General features: G+C 42.5%; 3 protein-coding genes across 3 annotated transcripts in view; 2 read left to right on the plus strand and 1 right to left on the minus strand.

The window, feature by feature from the left end:
• LOC110516410 (NACHT, LRR and PYD domains-containing protein 12-like) overlaps positions 1-4300 on the plus strand; it is a 43444-nt gene extending 39144 nt beyond the window's left edge. Inside the window, exons 9-12 of the mRNA XM_036939573.1 lie at positions 900-1073; positions 2746-2919; positions 3306-3352; positions 3762-4300. Of these exons, the coding sequence (XP_036795468.1) occupies positions 900-1073; positions 2746-2919; positions 3306-3352; positions 3762-4285 (919 nt within the window). The 3' untranslated portion in view covers positions 4286-4300. The remainder of the gene's footprint in view (positions 1-899; positions 1074-2745; positions 2920-3305; positions 3353-3761) is intronic.
• LOC110510646 (NLR family CARD domain-containing protein 3-like) overlaps positions 1-17899 on the plus strand; it is a 305788-nt gene that overhangs the window by 86657 nt on the left and 201232 nt on the right. The gene's annotated exons all lie outside the window — the stretch shown is intronic.
• The window catches only part of LOC110519569 (stonustoxin subunit beta-like), a 93307-nt gene that overhangs the window by 5765 nt on the left and 69643 nt on the right, over positions 1-17899 (minus strand). The gene's annotated exons all lie outside the window — the stretch shown is intronic.

Here is a 17899-nt window from a genome sequence, read left to right on the forward strand (position 1 = left end):
ATTTCAAACTTTTTTAACAAATCAAAAAATGAAAAATTGGGCGTCTCAGGTGTTTTTAAAAAGCATTTATTTATTATTATATTATTATTATATTATATTATATATTCTAGCATCTTTTCCTGACAAAATATCCCGTTTAAAACAGGAACGTTTTTTTTCCAAAAATGAAAATACTGCCCCCTAACACCAAGAGGTTAAGCCAATAGGGCAGGAAATTACATAGAAAAATAAGTTACAGTTCTTAGGTGTGATATATTAATGTAGATAAGGTATTCCACACTATGCAACATTTATTAAATTATTGATGAAACTGATTTTAAGGTTAATTCATGTTATTTTCAGATAAAATACTGTGGATAAGGTATTCCACACTATGCAACATTTATTCAATTATTGATGAAACTGATTTTCGTAATTTATTTATTTATTTTGCTCCTTTGCACCCAATTATTTTTATTTCTACTTTGCACATTGTTCCACTGCAAATCTACCATTCCAGTGTTTTACTTGCTATATTGTATTTACTTCTCCACCAAGGCCTTTTTTTTGCCTTTACCTCCCTTATCTCACCTCATTTGCTCACATCTTATATATACTTGTTTCTACTGTATTATTGACTGTATGTTTGTTTTACTCCATGTGTAACTCGGTGTCGTTGTATGTGTCGAACTGCTTTGCTTTATCTTGACCAGGTCTCAATTTTTAAACTGCAGTTGTAAATGAGAACTTGTCTGAACTTGCCTGAACTTACCTGGTTATGAATAGATATGGAAGGTTTCTGGACACTGATATATCTGAATATGTTGAAAAAATATACTGCCACTATTTTCACCACCAAAGAATAGCAGTATAATTTTAATATGATTTGACTATTTGCTATTTGATTTGACTATTTGCAGGCTGTCAGGCTGTCTAGTCACAGAGGAAGGCTGTGCTTCTCTGGTCTCAGCTCTGAGGTCAAACCCCTCACACCTGAGAGAGCTGGATCTGAGTAACAATGACCTGAAGGATTCAGGAGTGAAGCTGCTCTCTGCTGGACTGGGGAATCCCCACTGTAAACTGGAGACTCTGAGGTCAGTATTCCTGTAGTTGGTCAACAAGTGATAACTGTTCACCAGATCCACACGTGTTTGTCCACACGCCTGTGTTACTGTTTAGAAATGAATAGTGAATAAAGATGAAAAACAAAGTTATAGAGGCAGAAATATGTTTTTTTTAAATGCTATTCTCCTCTGTTATTGGTAATGGTGAGAGGTTAGCATGTTTTGTTGTAGTCTCTGTTATTGGTAATGGTGCGAGATTAGCATGTTTTGTTGTAGCCTCTGTTATTGGTAATGGTGAGAGGTTAGCATGTTTTGTTGTAGTCTCTGTTATTGGTAATGGTGCGAGATTAGCATGTTTTGTTGTAGTCTCTGTTATTGGTAATGGTGAGAGGTTAGCATGTTTTGTTGTAGCCTCTGTAACTCTCTCACTCATTATTATTCATGATTCATTCATGATCTTTCTCAATCATGGCAGTCACAGGCTTGATGTAGTCATTGTGTTCAAAGAATATGGGACCAAATACTAAAGTTTTGACTACTTTAATAAACTATAAGTGAATTGGTCAGAATACTTATGGTCAGAATACTTATGACTTCTTCAAATAGGGGGACAAGATAGTTCTTTAATTTTTCTAAACCGTGAAACAGATATGTATTAAACTATCCTCAAATAAAAGATGACATTATATACTGTCACCTCAAATTAAAATGTTGATCTTAAACCTAAAATGTTGGAAATATAGCCATATTTAAAATGTTAGCTTCAGTGTCAAAATAGATATGTTGTGGACTGTATACTCAATACAATCTAAATCTGATACCTCACTGTCTAAATAGATATGGTGTGGACTGTATACTCAATACAATCTAAATCTGATACCTCACTGTCTAAATAGATATGGTGTGGACTGTATACTCAATACAATCTAAATCTGATACCTCACTGTCTAAATAGATATGGTGTGGACTGTATACTCAATACAATCTAAATCTGATTCCTCACTGTCTAAATAGATATGTTGTGGACTGTATACTCAATACAATCTAAATCTGATACCTCACTGTCTAAATAGATATGGTGTGGACTGTATACTCAATACAATCTAAATCTGATTCCTCACTGTCTAAATAGATATGGTGTGGACTGTATACTCAATACAATCTAAATCTGATTCCTCACTGTCTAAATAGATATGTTGTGGACTGTATACTCAATACAATCTAAATCTGATACCTCACTGTCTAAATAGATATGGTGTGGACTGTATACTCAATACAATCTAAATCTGATTCCTCACTGTCTAAATAGATATGGTGTGGACTGTATACTCAGTACAATCTAAATCTGATACCTCACTGTCTGTCTTCTGACTGATTCTGCTTTTTAAACTGGTCTGGTCAGTCTACTCAAACATTTGTACTATACATGTTTATATCAGCAGGCAATACTTTAATAATTTGTAATTTATAATAATGATACATTAATTAATTAATAGATCTCAATATACTATACACTCTACTCAAATATTTGTACTCTTCAAGTAATATTATGATCATTTATAATAATGATACATTAAATTATAAATAGATATGGCAGGTTTCAGAACACTGATATATCTGAATATGTTGAAAAAATATACTGCCACTATTTTCACCACCAAAGAATATCAGTGTGATTTTAATATGATTTGACTCTTTGCAGGCTGTCAGGCTGTCTAGTCACAGAGGAAGGCTGTGCTTCTCTGGTCTCAGCTCTGAGGTCAAACCCCTCACACCTGAGAGAGCTGGACCTGAGCTACAATCACCCAGGAGACTCAGGAGTCAGACTGCTCTCTGCTGGACTGGAGGATCCACACTGCAGACTGGAGAAACTCAAGTATGTAGAGGGTTTATGTCAATGTTCATATCAGACATGTATGACTCATCAGGCTAGTTAAGACAAACATTCTTACGACCACTTGGACAAAGTTATGTGCTGTGTGTGTGTGTGTGTGTGTGTGTGTGTGTGTGTGTGTGTGTGTGTGTGTGTGTGTTTGTGTGTGTGAGTTCAGTGTGTTCGTGTCCAGTGTGTGTATGTCCAGTGTAAATCTCTCAATGACACACAAACACACACTCTGGACACACACATTCTGGACACACACTGGATTCACACACTGGACAAACACAGGACACACACAAACACTCCCATGTGTGTATGTGTGTGTGTGTGAGAGTTCAGGTGTATCCCTCAATTACTGTCTGTTCTTCTGCTTACCGCTACAGTGTGGAACATGGTGGAGAGAACAGAATGAAACCTGGGCTTAGAAAATGTGAGTGTTGACTGCTGTGAAGAATATGACTAAGAATAAGTCTTAATTCAAGTTAAGTCAAAGTCAAAGACCACCATCATTACTGACTTGGTCATATTAAATATCAGCTGTAGTTCTACAGAAGCAGAAATCAGTGAAACCAAAGTTTACAAAGAGTTGATTTCACAGTGTGTGTGTGTGTGTGTGTGTGTGTGTGTGTGTGTGTGTGTGTGTGTGTGTGTGTGTGTGTGTGTGTGTGTGTGTGATTAATGGGAATCAGTGTGTTTTATATTACCATACAGTATAACATTTGATCATTCTCCTTTTGATACCTAGAAACATCTACATTAAATGAATTAGTGAAAAGTGAGTTAACATTCTAATGTGAATGATGATGATTTCTAATATTGTGTCTGGTTTCATCCATCAGATGTCTGTGATCTCACACTGGATCTAAACACAGTAAACAGACTCCTCTCTCTGTCTGAGGAGAACAGAAAGGTGACATGTAGGAGAGAGAAGCAGCCGTATCCTGATCACTCAGAGAGATTTGAGGACTGGAAACAGGTGCTGTGTAGAGAGGGTCTGACTGGGTGCTGTTACTGGGAGGTAGAGTGGAGTGGGGGGGCTGGAATAGGAGTGACATATAAAGGAATCAACAGGAGAGGAGGGGGTGATGACTGTTGGCTTGGAAGCAATGACAAGTCCTGGAGTCTGTCCTGCTATGACACCTGCTACAGAGCCTGGCACAATAATAATCTCACTACCATAGACGTCCACCCCTCCAGCTCCCACAGAGTAGGAGTGTATCTGGACTGGCCAGCCGGAACTCTGTCCTTCTTTAGAGCCTCCTCTGACACACTGACCCACCTGATCACATTCCCCTCCACATTCACTGAGCCCCTCTATCCAGGGTTTAGGGTTGATGATGTTGACTCCTCAGTGTCCCTGTAAATATTAACCTGACACACACACTGAACACACACACACTGAACACACTAAAAACACACACACACACACACACACACACACACACACACACACACACCCTGAACACTCACACATACACTGGACACAAACAAACACTGACATACACACATACGAACACATACTGACATACACACATACGAACACACACACACACTGGACACACACACACACACACTGGACACACACACACACGCACACACACTGGACACACACGCACACACACTGGACACATACACCCACGTCTACTTCACTGTGTTATAATGGACCTCATGTTTGTTATGTCACCTCTGTAACCAGGTATCAAACATACTGACCTTTCTGACCCTGTCCCATGGCCCTACTTCACTGTGTTATAATGGACCTCATGCTTGTTATGTCACCTCTGTAACCAGGTATCAAACATACTGACCTTTCTGACCCTGTCCCATGGCCCTACTTCACTGTGTTATGATGGACCTCATGCTTGTTATGTCACCTCTGTAACCAGGTATCAAACATACTGACATTTCTGACCCTGTCCCATGGCCCTACTTCACTGTGTTATAATGACCTTTCTGACCCTGTCCCATGGCCCTACTTCACTGTGTTATAATGACCTTTCTGACCCTGTCCCATGGCCCTACTTCACTGTGTTATAAGGGACCTTATGCTTGTTATGTCACCTCTGTAACCAGGCATCAAACATACTGACCTTTCTGACCCTGTCCCATGGCCCTACTTCACTGTGTTATAATGACCTTTCTGACCCTGTCCCATGGCCCTACTTCACTGTGTTATAATGACCTTTCTGACCCTGTCCCATGGCCCTACTTCACTGTGTTATAAGGGACCTTATGCTTGTTATGTCACCTCTGTAACCAGGTATCAAACATACTGACCTTTCTGACCCTGTCCCATGGTCCTACATTCTAGAACTGAACATTTAACGTCCTCTGGGTTTTGTTTACTGTCCATTTCATACTCATTTATTGATGTATTGTTGTGTATTGGGGTTGTGGCGCAGAGCATCATGGGGGTTTGTATGTGTTGAGATGATCACGTTCCAGATAAATGGTTGAACTGATTCCTGTCTCCCGTCTCATCATTATTGAATTGTTATACAGACATGGTTATGAAACCTACATAACATAACAAAAGATTGGTGATGAGTCTGAACCTACAGGAACGATTCTGCCTGGAAGAAGTTGGTTTTTACAACTGTTTATAATGGTTATTTTCTGTGGTAATGTTAACACAGAGTATTACTAGCAGAGGCAAGTGCAGAGTTGAGCTAACAGAGAGAGTTAACATCATCATGGAGGGCAGTGGAGCTAACAGAGAGAGTTAACATCATCATGGAGGGAAGTGGAGCTAACAGAGAGAGTTAACATCATCATGGAGGGAAGTGGAGCTAACAGAGAGAGTTAACATCATCATGGAGGGAAGTGGAGCTAACAGAGAGAGTTAACATCATCATGGAGGGAAGTGGAGCTAACAGAGAGAGTTAACATCATCATGGAGGGAAGTGGAGCTAACAGAGAGAGTTAACATCATCATGGAGGAAGTGGAGCTAACAGAGAGAGTTAACATCATCATGGAGGGAAGTGGAGCTAACAGAGAGAGGTAACATCATAATGGAGGGAAGTGGAGCTAACAGAGAGAGTTAACATCATCATGAAGGGAAGTGGAGCTAACAGAGAGAGTTAACAACATCATCATGGAGGGAAGTGGAGCTAACAGAGAGAGTTAACATCATCATGAAGGGAAGTGGAGCTAACAGAGAGAGTTAACATCATCATGGAGGGAAGTGGAGCTAACAGAGAGAGTTAACATCATCATGAAGGGAAGTGGAGCTAACAGAGAGAGTTAACATCATCATGGAGGGAAGTGGAGCTAACAGAGAGAGTTAACATCATCATGGAGGGAAGTGGAGCTAACAGAGAGAGTTAACATCATGGAGGGAAGTGGAAATAACAGAGAGAGTTAACATCATCATGGAGGGAAGTGGAGCTAACAGAGAGAGTTAACATCATCATGGAGGGAAGTGCATAGTGGAGCTAACAGAGAGAGTTAACGTCATCATGGAGGGAAGTGGAGCTAACAGAGAGAGTTAACATCATCATGGAGGGAGGTGGAGCTAACAGAGAGAGTTAACATCATCATGGAGGGAAGTTGAGCTAACAGAGAGAGTTAACATCGTCATGGAGGAAAGTGGAGCTAACAGAGAGAGTTAACATCATCATGAATGGAAGTGGAGCTAACAGAGAGAGTTAACATCATCATGAAGGGAAGTGGAGCTAACAGAGAGAGTTAACATCATCATGGAGGGAAGTTGAGCTAACAGAGAGAGTTAACATCGTCATGAAGGGAAGTGGAGCTAACAGAGAGAGTTAACATCATCATGGAGGGAAGTGGAGCTAACAGAGAGAGTTAACATCGTCATGGAGGGAAGTGGAGCTAATAGAGAGAGTTAACATCATCATGGAGGGAAGTGGAGCTAACAGAGAGAGTTAACATCATCATGGAGGGAAGTGGAGCTAACAGAGAGAGTTACCATCATCATGGAGGGAAGTGGAGCTAACAGAGAGAGTTAACATCGTCATGGAGGGAAGTGGAGCTAACAGAGAGAGTTAACATCATCATGGAGGGAAATGGAGCTAACAGAGAGAGTTAACATCATCATGAAGGGAAGTGGAGCTAACAGAGAGAGTTAACATCATCATGGAGGGAAGTGGAGCTAACAGAGAGAGTTAACATCATCATTGAGGGAAGTGGAGCTAACAGAGAGAGTTAACATCATCATGGAGGGAAGTGGAGCTAACAGAGAGAGTTAACATCATCATGAAATGAAGTGGAGCTAACAGAGAGAGTTAACATCGTCATGAAGGGAAGTGGAGCTAACAGAGAGAGTTAACATCATCATGGAGGGAAGTGGAGCTAACAGAGAGAGTTAACATCATCATGGAGGGAAGTGGAGCTAACAGAGAGAGTTAACATCATCATGGAGGGAAGTGCATAGTGGAGCTAACAGAGAGAGTTAACATCATCATGGAGGGAAGTGGAGCTAACAGAGAGAGTTAACATCATCATGAAGGGAAGTGGAGCTAACAGAGAGAGTTAACATCATCATGGAGGGAAGTGGAGCTAACATCATCATGGAGGGAAGTGGAGCTAACAGAGAGAGTTAACATCATCATGGAGGGAAGTGGAGCTAACAGAGAGAGTTAACATCATCATGGAGGGAAGTGGAGCTAACAGAGAGAGTTAACATCATCATGGAGGGAAGTGGAGCTAACAGAGAGAGTTAACATCATCATGAAGGGAAGTGGAGCTAACAGAGAGAGTTAACATCATCATGGAGGGAAGTGCATAGTGGAGCTAACAGAGAGAGTTAACATCATCATGGAGGGAAGTGGAGCTAACAGAGAGAGTTAACATCATCATGGAGGGAAGTGGAGCTAACAGAGAGAGTTAACATCATCATGGAGGGAAGTGGAGCTAACAGAGAGAGTTAACATCATCATGGAGGGAAGTGGAGCTAACAGAGAGAGTTAACATCATCATGGAGGGAAGTGGAGCTAACAGAGAGAGTTAACATCATCGTGGAGGGAAGTGGAGCTAACAGAGAGAGTTAACATCATCATGGAGGGAAGTGGAGCTAACAGAGAGAGTTAACATCATCATGGAGGGAAGTGGAGCTAACAGAGAGAGTTAACATCGTCATGAAGGGAAGTGGAGCTAACAGAGAGAGTTAACATCATCATGGAGGGAAGTGGAGCTAACAGAGAGAGTTAACATCATCATGGAGGGAAGTGGAGCTAACAGAGAGAGTTAACATCATCATGGAGGGAAGTGGAGCTAACAGAGAGAGTTAACATCATCATGGAGGGAAGTGGAGCAAACAGAGAGAGTTAACATCGTCATGAAGGGAAGTGGAGCTAACAGAGAGAGTTAACATCATCATGGAGGGAAGTGGAGCTAACAGAGAGAGTTAACATGATCATGGAGGGAAGTGGAGCTAACAGAGAGAGTTAACATCATCATGGAGGGAAGTGGAGCTAACAGAGAGAGTTAACATCATCATGAAGGGAAGTGGAGCTAACAGAGAGAGTTAACATCATCATGGAGGGAAGTGGAGCTAACAGAGAGAGTTAACATCAACATGAAGGGAAGTGGAGCTAACAGAGAGAGTTAACATCATCATGAAGGGAAGTGGAGCTAACAGAGAGAGTTAACATCATCATGGAGGGAAGTACATAGTGGAGCTAACAGAGAGAGTTAACATCATCATGGAGGGAAGTGGAGCTAACAGAGAGAGTTAACATCATCATGGAGGGAAGTGGAGCTAACAGAGAGAGTTAACATCATCATGGAGGGAAGTGGAGCTAACAGAGAGAGTTAACATCATCATGGAGGGAAGTGGAGCTAACAGAGAGAGTTAACATCATCATGGAGGGAAGTGGAGCTAACAGAGAGAGTTAACATCATCATGGAGGGAAGTGGAGGTAACAGAGAGAGTTAACATCATCATGGAGGGAAGTGGAGCTAACAGAGAGAGTTAACATCATCATGGAGGGAAGTGGAGCTAACAGAGAGAGTTAACATCATCTTGGAGGGAAGTGGAGCTAACAGAGAGAGTTAACATCATCATGGAGGGAAGTGGAGCTAACAGAGAGAGTTAACATCATCATGGAGGGAAGTGGAGCTAACAGAGGGAGTTAACATCATCATGGAGGGAAGTTGAGCTAACAGAGAGAGTTAACATCGTCATGAAGGGAAGTGGAGCTAACAGAGAGAGTTAACATCATCATGGAGGGAAGTGGAGCTAACAGAGAGAGTTAACATCGTCATGGAGGGAAGTGGAGCTAATAGAGAGAGTTAACATCATCATGGAGGGAAGTGGAGCTAACAGAGAGAGTTAACATCATCATGGAGGGAAGTGGAGCTAACAGAGAGAGTTACCATCATCATGGAGGGAAGTGGAGCTAACATAGAGAGTTAACATCGTCATGGAGGGAAGTGGAGCTAACAGAGAGAGTTAACATCATCATGGAGGGAAATGGAGCTAACAGAGAGAGTTAACATCATCATGAAGGGAAGTGGAGCTAACAGAGAGAGTTAACATCATCATGGAGGGAAGTGGAGCTAACAGAGAGAGTTAACATCATCATTGAGGGAAGTGGAGCTAACAGAGAGAGTTAACATCATCATGGAGGGAAGTGGAGCTAACAGAGAGAGTTAACATCATCATGAAATGAAGTGGAGCTAACAGAGAGAGTTAACATCGTCATGAAGGGAAGTGGAGCTAACAGAGAGAGTTAACATCATCATGGAGGGAAGTGGAGCTAACAGAGAGAGTTAACATCATCATGGAGGGAAGTGGAGCTAACAGAGAGAGTTAACATCATCATGGAGGGAAGTGCATAGTGGAGCTAACAGAGAGAGTTAACATCATCATGGAGGGAAGTGGAGCTAACAGAGAGAGTTAACATCATCATGAAGGGAAGTGGAGCTAACAGAGAGAGTTAACATCATCATGGAGGGAAGTGGAGCTAACATCATCATGGAGGGAAGTGGAGCTAACAGAGAGAGTTAACATCATCATGGAGGGAAGTGGAGCTAACAGAGAGAGTTAACATCATCATGGAGGGAAGTGGAGCTAACAGAGAGAGTTAACATCATCATGGAGGGAAGTGGAGCTAACAGAGAGAGTTAACATCATCATGAAGGGAAGTGGAGCTAACAGAGAGAGTTAACATCATCATGGAGGGAAGTGCATAGTGGAGCTAACAGAGAGAGTTAACATCATCATGGAGGGAAGTGGAGCTAACAGAGAGAGTTAACATCATCATGGAGGGAAGTGGAGCTAACAGAGAGAGTTAACATCATCATGGAGGGAAGTGGAGCTAACAGAGAGAGTTAACATCATCATGGAGGGAAGTGGAGCTAACAGAGAGAGTTAACATCATCATGGAGGGAAGTGGAGCTAACAGAGAGAGTTAACATCATCGTGGAGGGAAGTGGAGCTAACAGAGAGAGTTAACATCATCATGGAGGGAAGTGGAGCTAACAGAGAGAGTTAACATCATCATGGAGGGAAGTGGAGCTAACAGAGAGAGTTAACATCGTCATGAAGGGAAGTGGAGCTAACAGAGAGAGTTAACATCATCATGGAGGGAAGTGGAGCTAACAGAGAGAGTTAACATCATCATGGAGGGAAGTGGAGCTAACAGAGAGAGTTAACATCATCATGGAGGGAAGTGGAGCTAACAGAGAGAGTTAACATCATCATGGAGGGAAGTGGAGCAAACAGAGAGAGTTAACATCGTCATGAAGGGAAGTGGAGCTAACAGAGAGAGTTAACATCATCATGGAGGGAAGTGGAGCTAACAGAGAGAGTTAACATGATCATGGAGGGAAGTGGAGCTAACAGAGAGAGTTAACATCATCATGGAGGGAAGTGGAGCTAACAGAGAGAGTTAACATCATCATGAAGGGAAGTGGAGCTAACAGAGAGAGTTAACATCATCATGGAGGGAAGTGGAGCTAACAGAGAGAGTTAACATCAACATGAAGGGAAGTGGAGCTAACAGAGAGAGTTAACATCATCATGAAGGGAAGTGGAGCTAACAGAGAGAGTTAACATCATCATGGAGGGAAGTACATAGTGGAGCTAACAGAGAGAGTTAACATCATCATGGAGGGAAGTGGAGCTAACAGAGAGAGTTAACATCATCATGGAGGGAAGTGGAGCTAACAGAGAGAGTTAACATCATCATGGAGGGAAGTGGAGCTAACAGAGAGAGTTAACATCATCATGGAGGGAAGTGGAGCTAACAGAGAGAGTTAACATCATCATGGAGGGAAGTGGAGCTAACAGAGAGAGTTAACATCATCATGGAGGGAAGTGGAGGTAACAGAGAGAGTTAACATCATCATGGAGGGAAGTGGAGCTAACAGAGAGAGTTAACATCATCATGGAGGGAAGTGGAGCTAACAGAGAGAGTTAACATCATCTTGGAGGGAAGTGGAGCTAACAGAGAGAGTTAACATCATCATGGAGGGAAGTGGAGCTAACAGAGAGAGTTAACATCATCATGGAGGGAAGTGGAGCTAACAGAGGGAGTTAACATCATCATGAAGGGAAGTGGAGCTAACAGAGAGAGTTAACATCATCATGGAGGGAAGTGGAGCAAACAGAGAGAGTTAACATCATCATGGAGGGAAGTGGAGCTAACAGAGAGAGTTAACATCATCATGGAGGGAAGTGGAGCTAACAGAGAGAGTTAACATCATCATGGAGGGAAGTGGAGCTAACAGAGAGAGTTAACATCATCTTGGAGGGAAGTGGAGCTAACAGAGAGAGTTAACATCATCATGAAGGGAAGTGGAGCTAACAGAGAGAGTTAACATCATCATGGAGGGAAGTGGAGCTAACAGAGAGAGTTAACATCATCATGGAGGGAAGTGGAGCTAACAGAGAGAGTTAACATCATCATGGAGGGAAGTGGAGCTAACAGAGAGAGTTAACATCATCATGGAGGGAAGTGGAGCTAACAGAGAGAGTTAACATCATCATGAAGGGAAGTGGAGCTAACAGAGAGAGTTAACATCATCATGGAGGGAAGTGGAGCTAACAGAGAGAGTTAACATCATCATGGAGGGAAGTGGAGCTAACAGAGGGAGTTTACATCATCATGAAGGGAAGTGGAGCTAACAGAGAGAGTTAACATCATCATGGAGGGCAGAAAAGGATTCGAGACGGATGTCGGAGCGGGAAAACAATTTGATTAAAAAGGCAGGAATATACAGTGATTAAAAGAAAGGACATTTATTCAACAGTGAAGACGAATGTCACGCTCTGACCTTATATTTTGGTTAGGTCAGGGTGTGACGAGGGTGGGTATGTTAGTTTTTGTATTGTCTAGGGTTTTTAGTATGTCAAGGGGTATTGTAAGTCTATGGTGGCCCAATTCAGAGGCAGCTGTTTATCGTTGTCTCTGATTGGGGACCATATTTAGGTGGCCATTTTGCCTATTGTATTTGTGGGTTCTTGTTCTATGTTTAGTTGCCTGTCTGCATTTCTCATATTAGCGTCATGGTTCATTTTGTAGTTTTGATAGTTTGTTCAGTTGTTCTTTCTTTAATTAAAGAAGAAAGTACGCTTCCCACGCTGCACCTTGTTCTCCTCCTGACGACGACCGTGACAACAAACTTCAGAATTAACTTCTAAATGAGCGAACTTGAGGAGTAAGTCAGTTAGCGAAGTGAATGAAGATCATGTGACTGAGGAACATTTTGCTGTGGTTGAGGACAATACTGAAGTGAATGAAGATCACGTGACTGAGGAACATATTGCTGTGGTTGAGGACAATACTGAAGTGAATGAGATCACGTGACTGAGGAACATATTGCTGTGGTTGAGGACAATACTGAAGTGAATGAAGATCACGTGACTGAGGAACATATTGCCGTGGTTGAGGACAATACTGAAGTGAATGAGATCACGTGACTGAGGAACATATTGCTGTGGTTGAGGACAATACTGAAGTGAATGAAGATCACGTGACTGAGGAACATATTGCCGTGGTTGAGGACAATACTGAAGTGAATGAGATCACGTGACTGAGGAACATATTGCTGTGGTTGAGGACAATACTGAAGTGAATGAAGATCATGTGACTGAGGAACATATTGCTGTGGTTGAGGACAATACTGAAGTGAATGAGATCACGTGACTGAGGAACATATTGCTGTGGTTGAGGACAATACTGAAGTGAATGAAGATCACGTGACTGAGGAACATATTGCTGTGGTTGAGGACAATACTGAAGTGAATGAAGTTCACGTGACTGAGGAACATATTGCTGTGGTTGAGGACAATACTGAAGTGAATGAGATCACGTGACTGAGGAACATATTGCTGTGGTTGAGGACAATACTGAAGTGAATGAAGATCACGTGACTGAGGAACATATTGCTGTGGTTGAGGACAATACTGAAGTGAATGAGATCATGTGACTGAGGAACATATTGCTGTGGTTGAGGACAATACTGAAGTGAATGAAGATCACGTGACTGAGGAACATATTGCTGTGGTTGAGGACAATACTGAAGTGAATGAAGTTCACGTGACTGAGGAACATATTGCTGTGGTTGAGGACAATCCACAAAGCAACCAAACACACGATCAAACATATCATCATTACCTTTTTTTGCATGTAATTTTTTGGGTTTTAAATATTAATTTATTGACTTTAGTTTCTTAATTATATAGTTATCTTGTTTGTATACTTGTTGGTATTTAGATGACCAGAACCTTTATAATAATCACCATAGTTACTTCACCAGCACTAATTATACTAGTTGACTGCACCTTGAACGGACACAGTAGGCTACTGACACACTGCACAGTGGAATGGACACAGTAGGCTACTGACATTCTGCACAGTGGTCGGGGATGGACACAGTAGGCTACTGACATTCTGCACAGTGGTCGGGGATGGACACAGTAGGCTACTGACACACTACACAGTGGTCGGGAATGAACACAGTAGACTACTGACACACTGCACAGTGGTCGGGGATGGACACAGTAGACTACTGACACACTGCACAGTGGTCGGGAATGAACACAGTAGACTACTGACACACTGCACAGTGGTCGGGGATGGACACAGTAGACTACTGACACACTGCACAGTGGTCGGGGATGGACACAGTAGACTACTGACACACTGCACAGTGGTCGGGGATGGACACAGTAGACTACTGACACACTGCACAGTGGTCGGGGATGGACACAGTAGACTACTGACACACTGCACAGTGGTCGGGGATGGACACAGTAGACTACTGACACACTGCACAGTGGTCGGGGATGGACACAGTAGGCAACTGACACACTCCAGGGTGCTCGGTAATGGACACAGTAGGCTACTGACACACTCCACAGTGGAACGGACACAGTAGACTACTGACACACTGCACAGTGGTCGTAATGGACACAGTAGGCTACTGACACACTGCACAGTGGTCGGGAACGGACACATGTTGACACAGACCCTTCTGGTGTCCTGCATAACTACCAGGTCCATAGGGAATGGGTATGGGGAACAGACACACGTTGACCCAGACCCTTCTGGTGTCCTGTATAACTACCAGGTCCATAGGGAATGGGTATGGGGAACAGACACACATTGATCCAAACCCTTCTGGTGTCTTGTATAACTACTACCAGTTAGCAAGTGGAACATGTCAGCATTTACTAGTTCTGACCAGCAGGGGAACTCAGCATGACTCAAGGTCCTTAGGGAATGGGTAGGGGAACAGACACATATTGTTCTGACCAGCAGGGGAACTCAGCATGACTCAAGGTCCTTAGGGAATGGGTAGGGGACCAGACACACATTGTTCTGACCAGCAGGTGAACTCAGCATGACTCAAGGTCCTTAGGGAATGGGTAGGGGAACAGACACACATTGTTCTGACCAGCAGGTGAACTCAGCATGACTCAAGGTCCTTAGGGAATGGGTAGGGGAGCAGACACACATTGTTCTGACCAGCAGGTGAACTCAGCATGACTCCTTAGGGAATGGGTAGGGGAGCTGGACTGTAATGATGTTGATGGTGGCTACACTCCCTCTATGATGAATCACTGTACTGTAAACCTTTTACTTCAAATCAAATTAAAATCAGAAATAATTAAATAATAAGAAATAAATGTGGGACACAAAAATTCACAAAATCTGCTACAAACCTTCAGCATGTTATTACAGGAATTGAGTGTTGATAAGGCTTAGGCCCAATCGACCACATACTCCTTATAGTTTATACCACCATCAACAACAAAGAAACAGACCAATCTGGAGTTTTTCTACAATCTGGCAACACTCAAGATGTGAGACCCATCTCCGATGTAGTCTGGTAGAAAATGACCTATTTGATTAACCATATTGGGATAACACGTTTGATTGTTGATAGTAATGTGGGACACAAACAAAGGCAGTGTAGAACATCATTCTCCATCATGCATTGCTTCAACTTTCAAATGATTGTTCTGAAGTTTGCTGAAAGTTTCCTATATATGAAGTTGCACAGAAACATGTATTTTCCCTCAAATTAAGTTGCACAAAAACGCACTAAATCTGCTGCAAGTTTGCAAGCTACCGTAGGTCTGGTTTGGGACTTAGAGACAGCAGCTATGTCCCAGTCTTTCCCTTTAAAGGGTTAAGGCTAGGGTTTAGGGTAGGGGTTAATGTTAGGGTTTAGGGTAGGGGTTAATGTTAGGGTTTAGGGTAGGGGTTAAAGTTAGGGCTTAGGGTAGGGGTTACAGTTAGGGCTTAGGATAGGGGTTAAAGTTAGGGTTTAGGATAGGGGTTAAAGTTAGGGTTTAGGGTAGGGGTTAAAGTTAGGGTTTAGGGTAAGGGTTAATGTTGGGGTTTAGGGTGGTGGTTAATGTTAGGGTTTAGGGTAGGGGTTAATGTTAGGGTTTAGGGTAGGGGTTAATGTTAGGGTAGGGATTCATGTTAGGGTAGGGGTTAGGGTTAGGGTTTAGGGTAGGGGTTAATGTTAGGGTAGGGGGTAAGGTTAGGGTTTAGGGTAGGGGTTCATGTTAAAGTAGAGGTTAATGTTAGGGCAGGGGTTAAGTTAAGGGTTAACGGTAGGGTTTAGGGTAGGGATGTCCCAAGGATCCCAGATAGCACTATCTGAGAGCCACCCCTTAAAGCGTCAATCAGCAGCAGAAACAAAGTGGTAGCCCTGCCCCTAATTCAGTAAACCGCTGAGGGATGAACCCCGGCCCTAATTCAGTAAACAGATGAGGGATGAACCCCGCCCCTAATTCAGTAAACACTTGAGGGATGAACCCCGCCCCTAATTCAGTAAACAGATGAGGGATGAGCCCCGCCCCTAATTCAGTAAACAGCTGAGGGATGAGCCCCGCCCCTAATTCAGTAAACAGCTGAGGGATGAGCCCCGCCCCTAATTCAGTAAACAGCTGAGGGATGAGCCCTGCCCCTAATTCAGTAAACAGATGAGGGATGAGCCCCGCCCCTAATTCAGTAAACAGCTGAAGGGTGAGCCCCGCCCCTAATTCAGTAAACAGCTGAGGGATGAGCCCCGCCCCTAATTCAGTAAACAGCTGAGGGATGAGCCCTGCCCCTAATTCAGTAAACGGCTGAGGGATGAGCCCTGCCCCTAATTCAGTAAACAGATGAGGGATGAGCCCCGCCCCTAATTCAGTAAACAGCTGAGGGATGATCCTCTCAAATTCAAAGACAGCTAATGATACAAGGATTGACCGTCCATGATATAAAGAATATAGTTTAACCATGTTTTCAGGCTATATAGTGTTTGATTACATTTTCCTTGGTTACAAACATTGAAGTAAAACAAGCATATATTTTGTGTTCTGATTGGATATGACAGTTGAACTAAGCTCATGATGCATTTATGAGTTAATTCTTCAAGAATCAATTGGCACATTTCATTAATGGATGTCGCAACTGCTGAATGCCACTTTAACCTCTCTGGGATATGTGGGACGGTAGCTGTAAGAGGTTTAATGCCTGGTTAATGGAAATGCTTTCCCCTCTTTATCCTGATGTTAATGCCTGGTTAATGAAATGCTTTCCCCTCTTTATCCTGATGTTAATGCCTGGTTAATGGAAATGCTTTCCCCTCTTTATCCTGATGTTAATGCCTGGTTAATGAAATGCTTTCCCCTCTTTATCCTGATGTTAATGCCTGGTTAATGGAAATGCTTTCCCCTCCTTATCCTGATGTTAATGCCTGGTTAATGGACATGGTTTCCCCTCTTTATCCTCATGTTAATGCCTGGTTAATGGACATGGTTTCCCCTCTTTATCCTGATGTTAATGCCTGGTTAATGGAAATGCTTTCCTCTCTTTATCCTGATGATAATGCCTGGTTAATGGAAATGCTTGTAAGTAATTTTCTATTATGTTGAGACTTAGTCTCAAAAGGGAGGAAATACCATGAAATATTACATAATTAGTCATGCTAGCCCGTGTTTTACTGTTTAAAGAATTGCCTCTTGCTATATGCCACTGTTTTTCTAATCTGATAACAACTTGTCTTTGTGGGACTGAGTCATAAAACTGGGCCTATAGCTAAGGTCCACTTGGGTGCGGCCGCAACATGTGACATCCTGTGGGTTTACTATCTACAGATGTATGGAAACTTGCAGAAAAGAGCACATTATAGTGCTTGTTGTTGTGAATGCAGTTAGACGCTTGAGCTCTCAGGCTATCAACCTCGTGCACCCTAAAGTCCGCACAGACAACTAATTTCCTTTTACACACTAACTGCCGACTGCCACATACAGTGCCTTGCGAAAGTATTCGGCCCCCTTGAACTTTGCGACCTTTTGCCACATTTCAGGCTTCAAACATAAAGATATAAAACTGTATTTTTTTGTGAAGAATCAACAACAAGTGGGACACAATCATGAAGTGGAACGACATTTATTGGATATTTCAAAATGTTTTAACAAATCAAAAACTGAAAAATTGGGCGTGCAAAATTATTCAGCCCCCTTAAGTTAATACTTTGTAGCGCCATCTTTTGCTGCGATTA

This window comes from Oncorhynchus mykiss, chromosome 12 (assembly GCF_013265735.2).
Source record: "Oncorhynchus mykiss isolate Arlee chromosome 12, USDA_OmykA_1.1, whole genome shotgun sequence".
In the NCBI taxonomy this organism is placed as follows: Eukaryota; Metazoa; Chordata; class Actinopteri; order Salmoniformes; family Salmonidae; genus Oncorhynchus; species Oncorhynchus mykiss.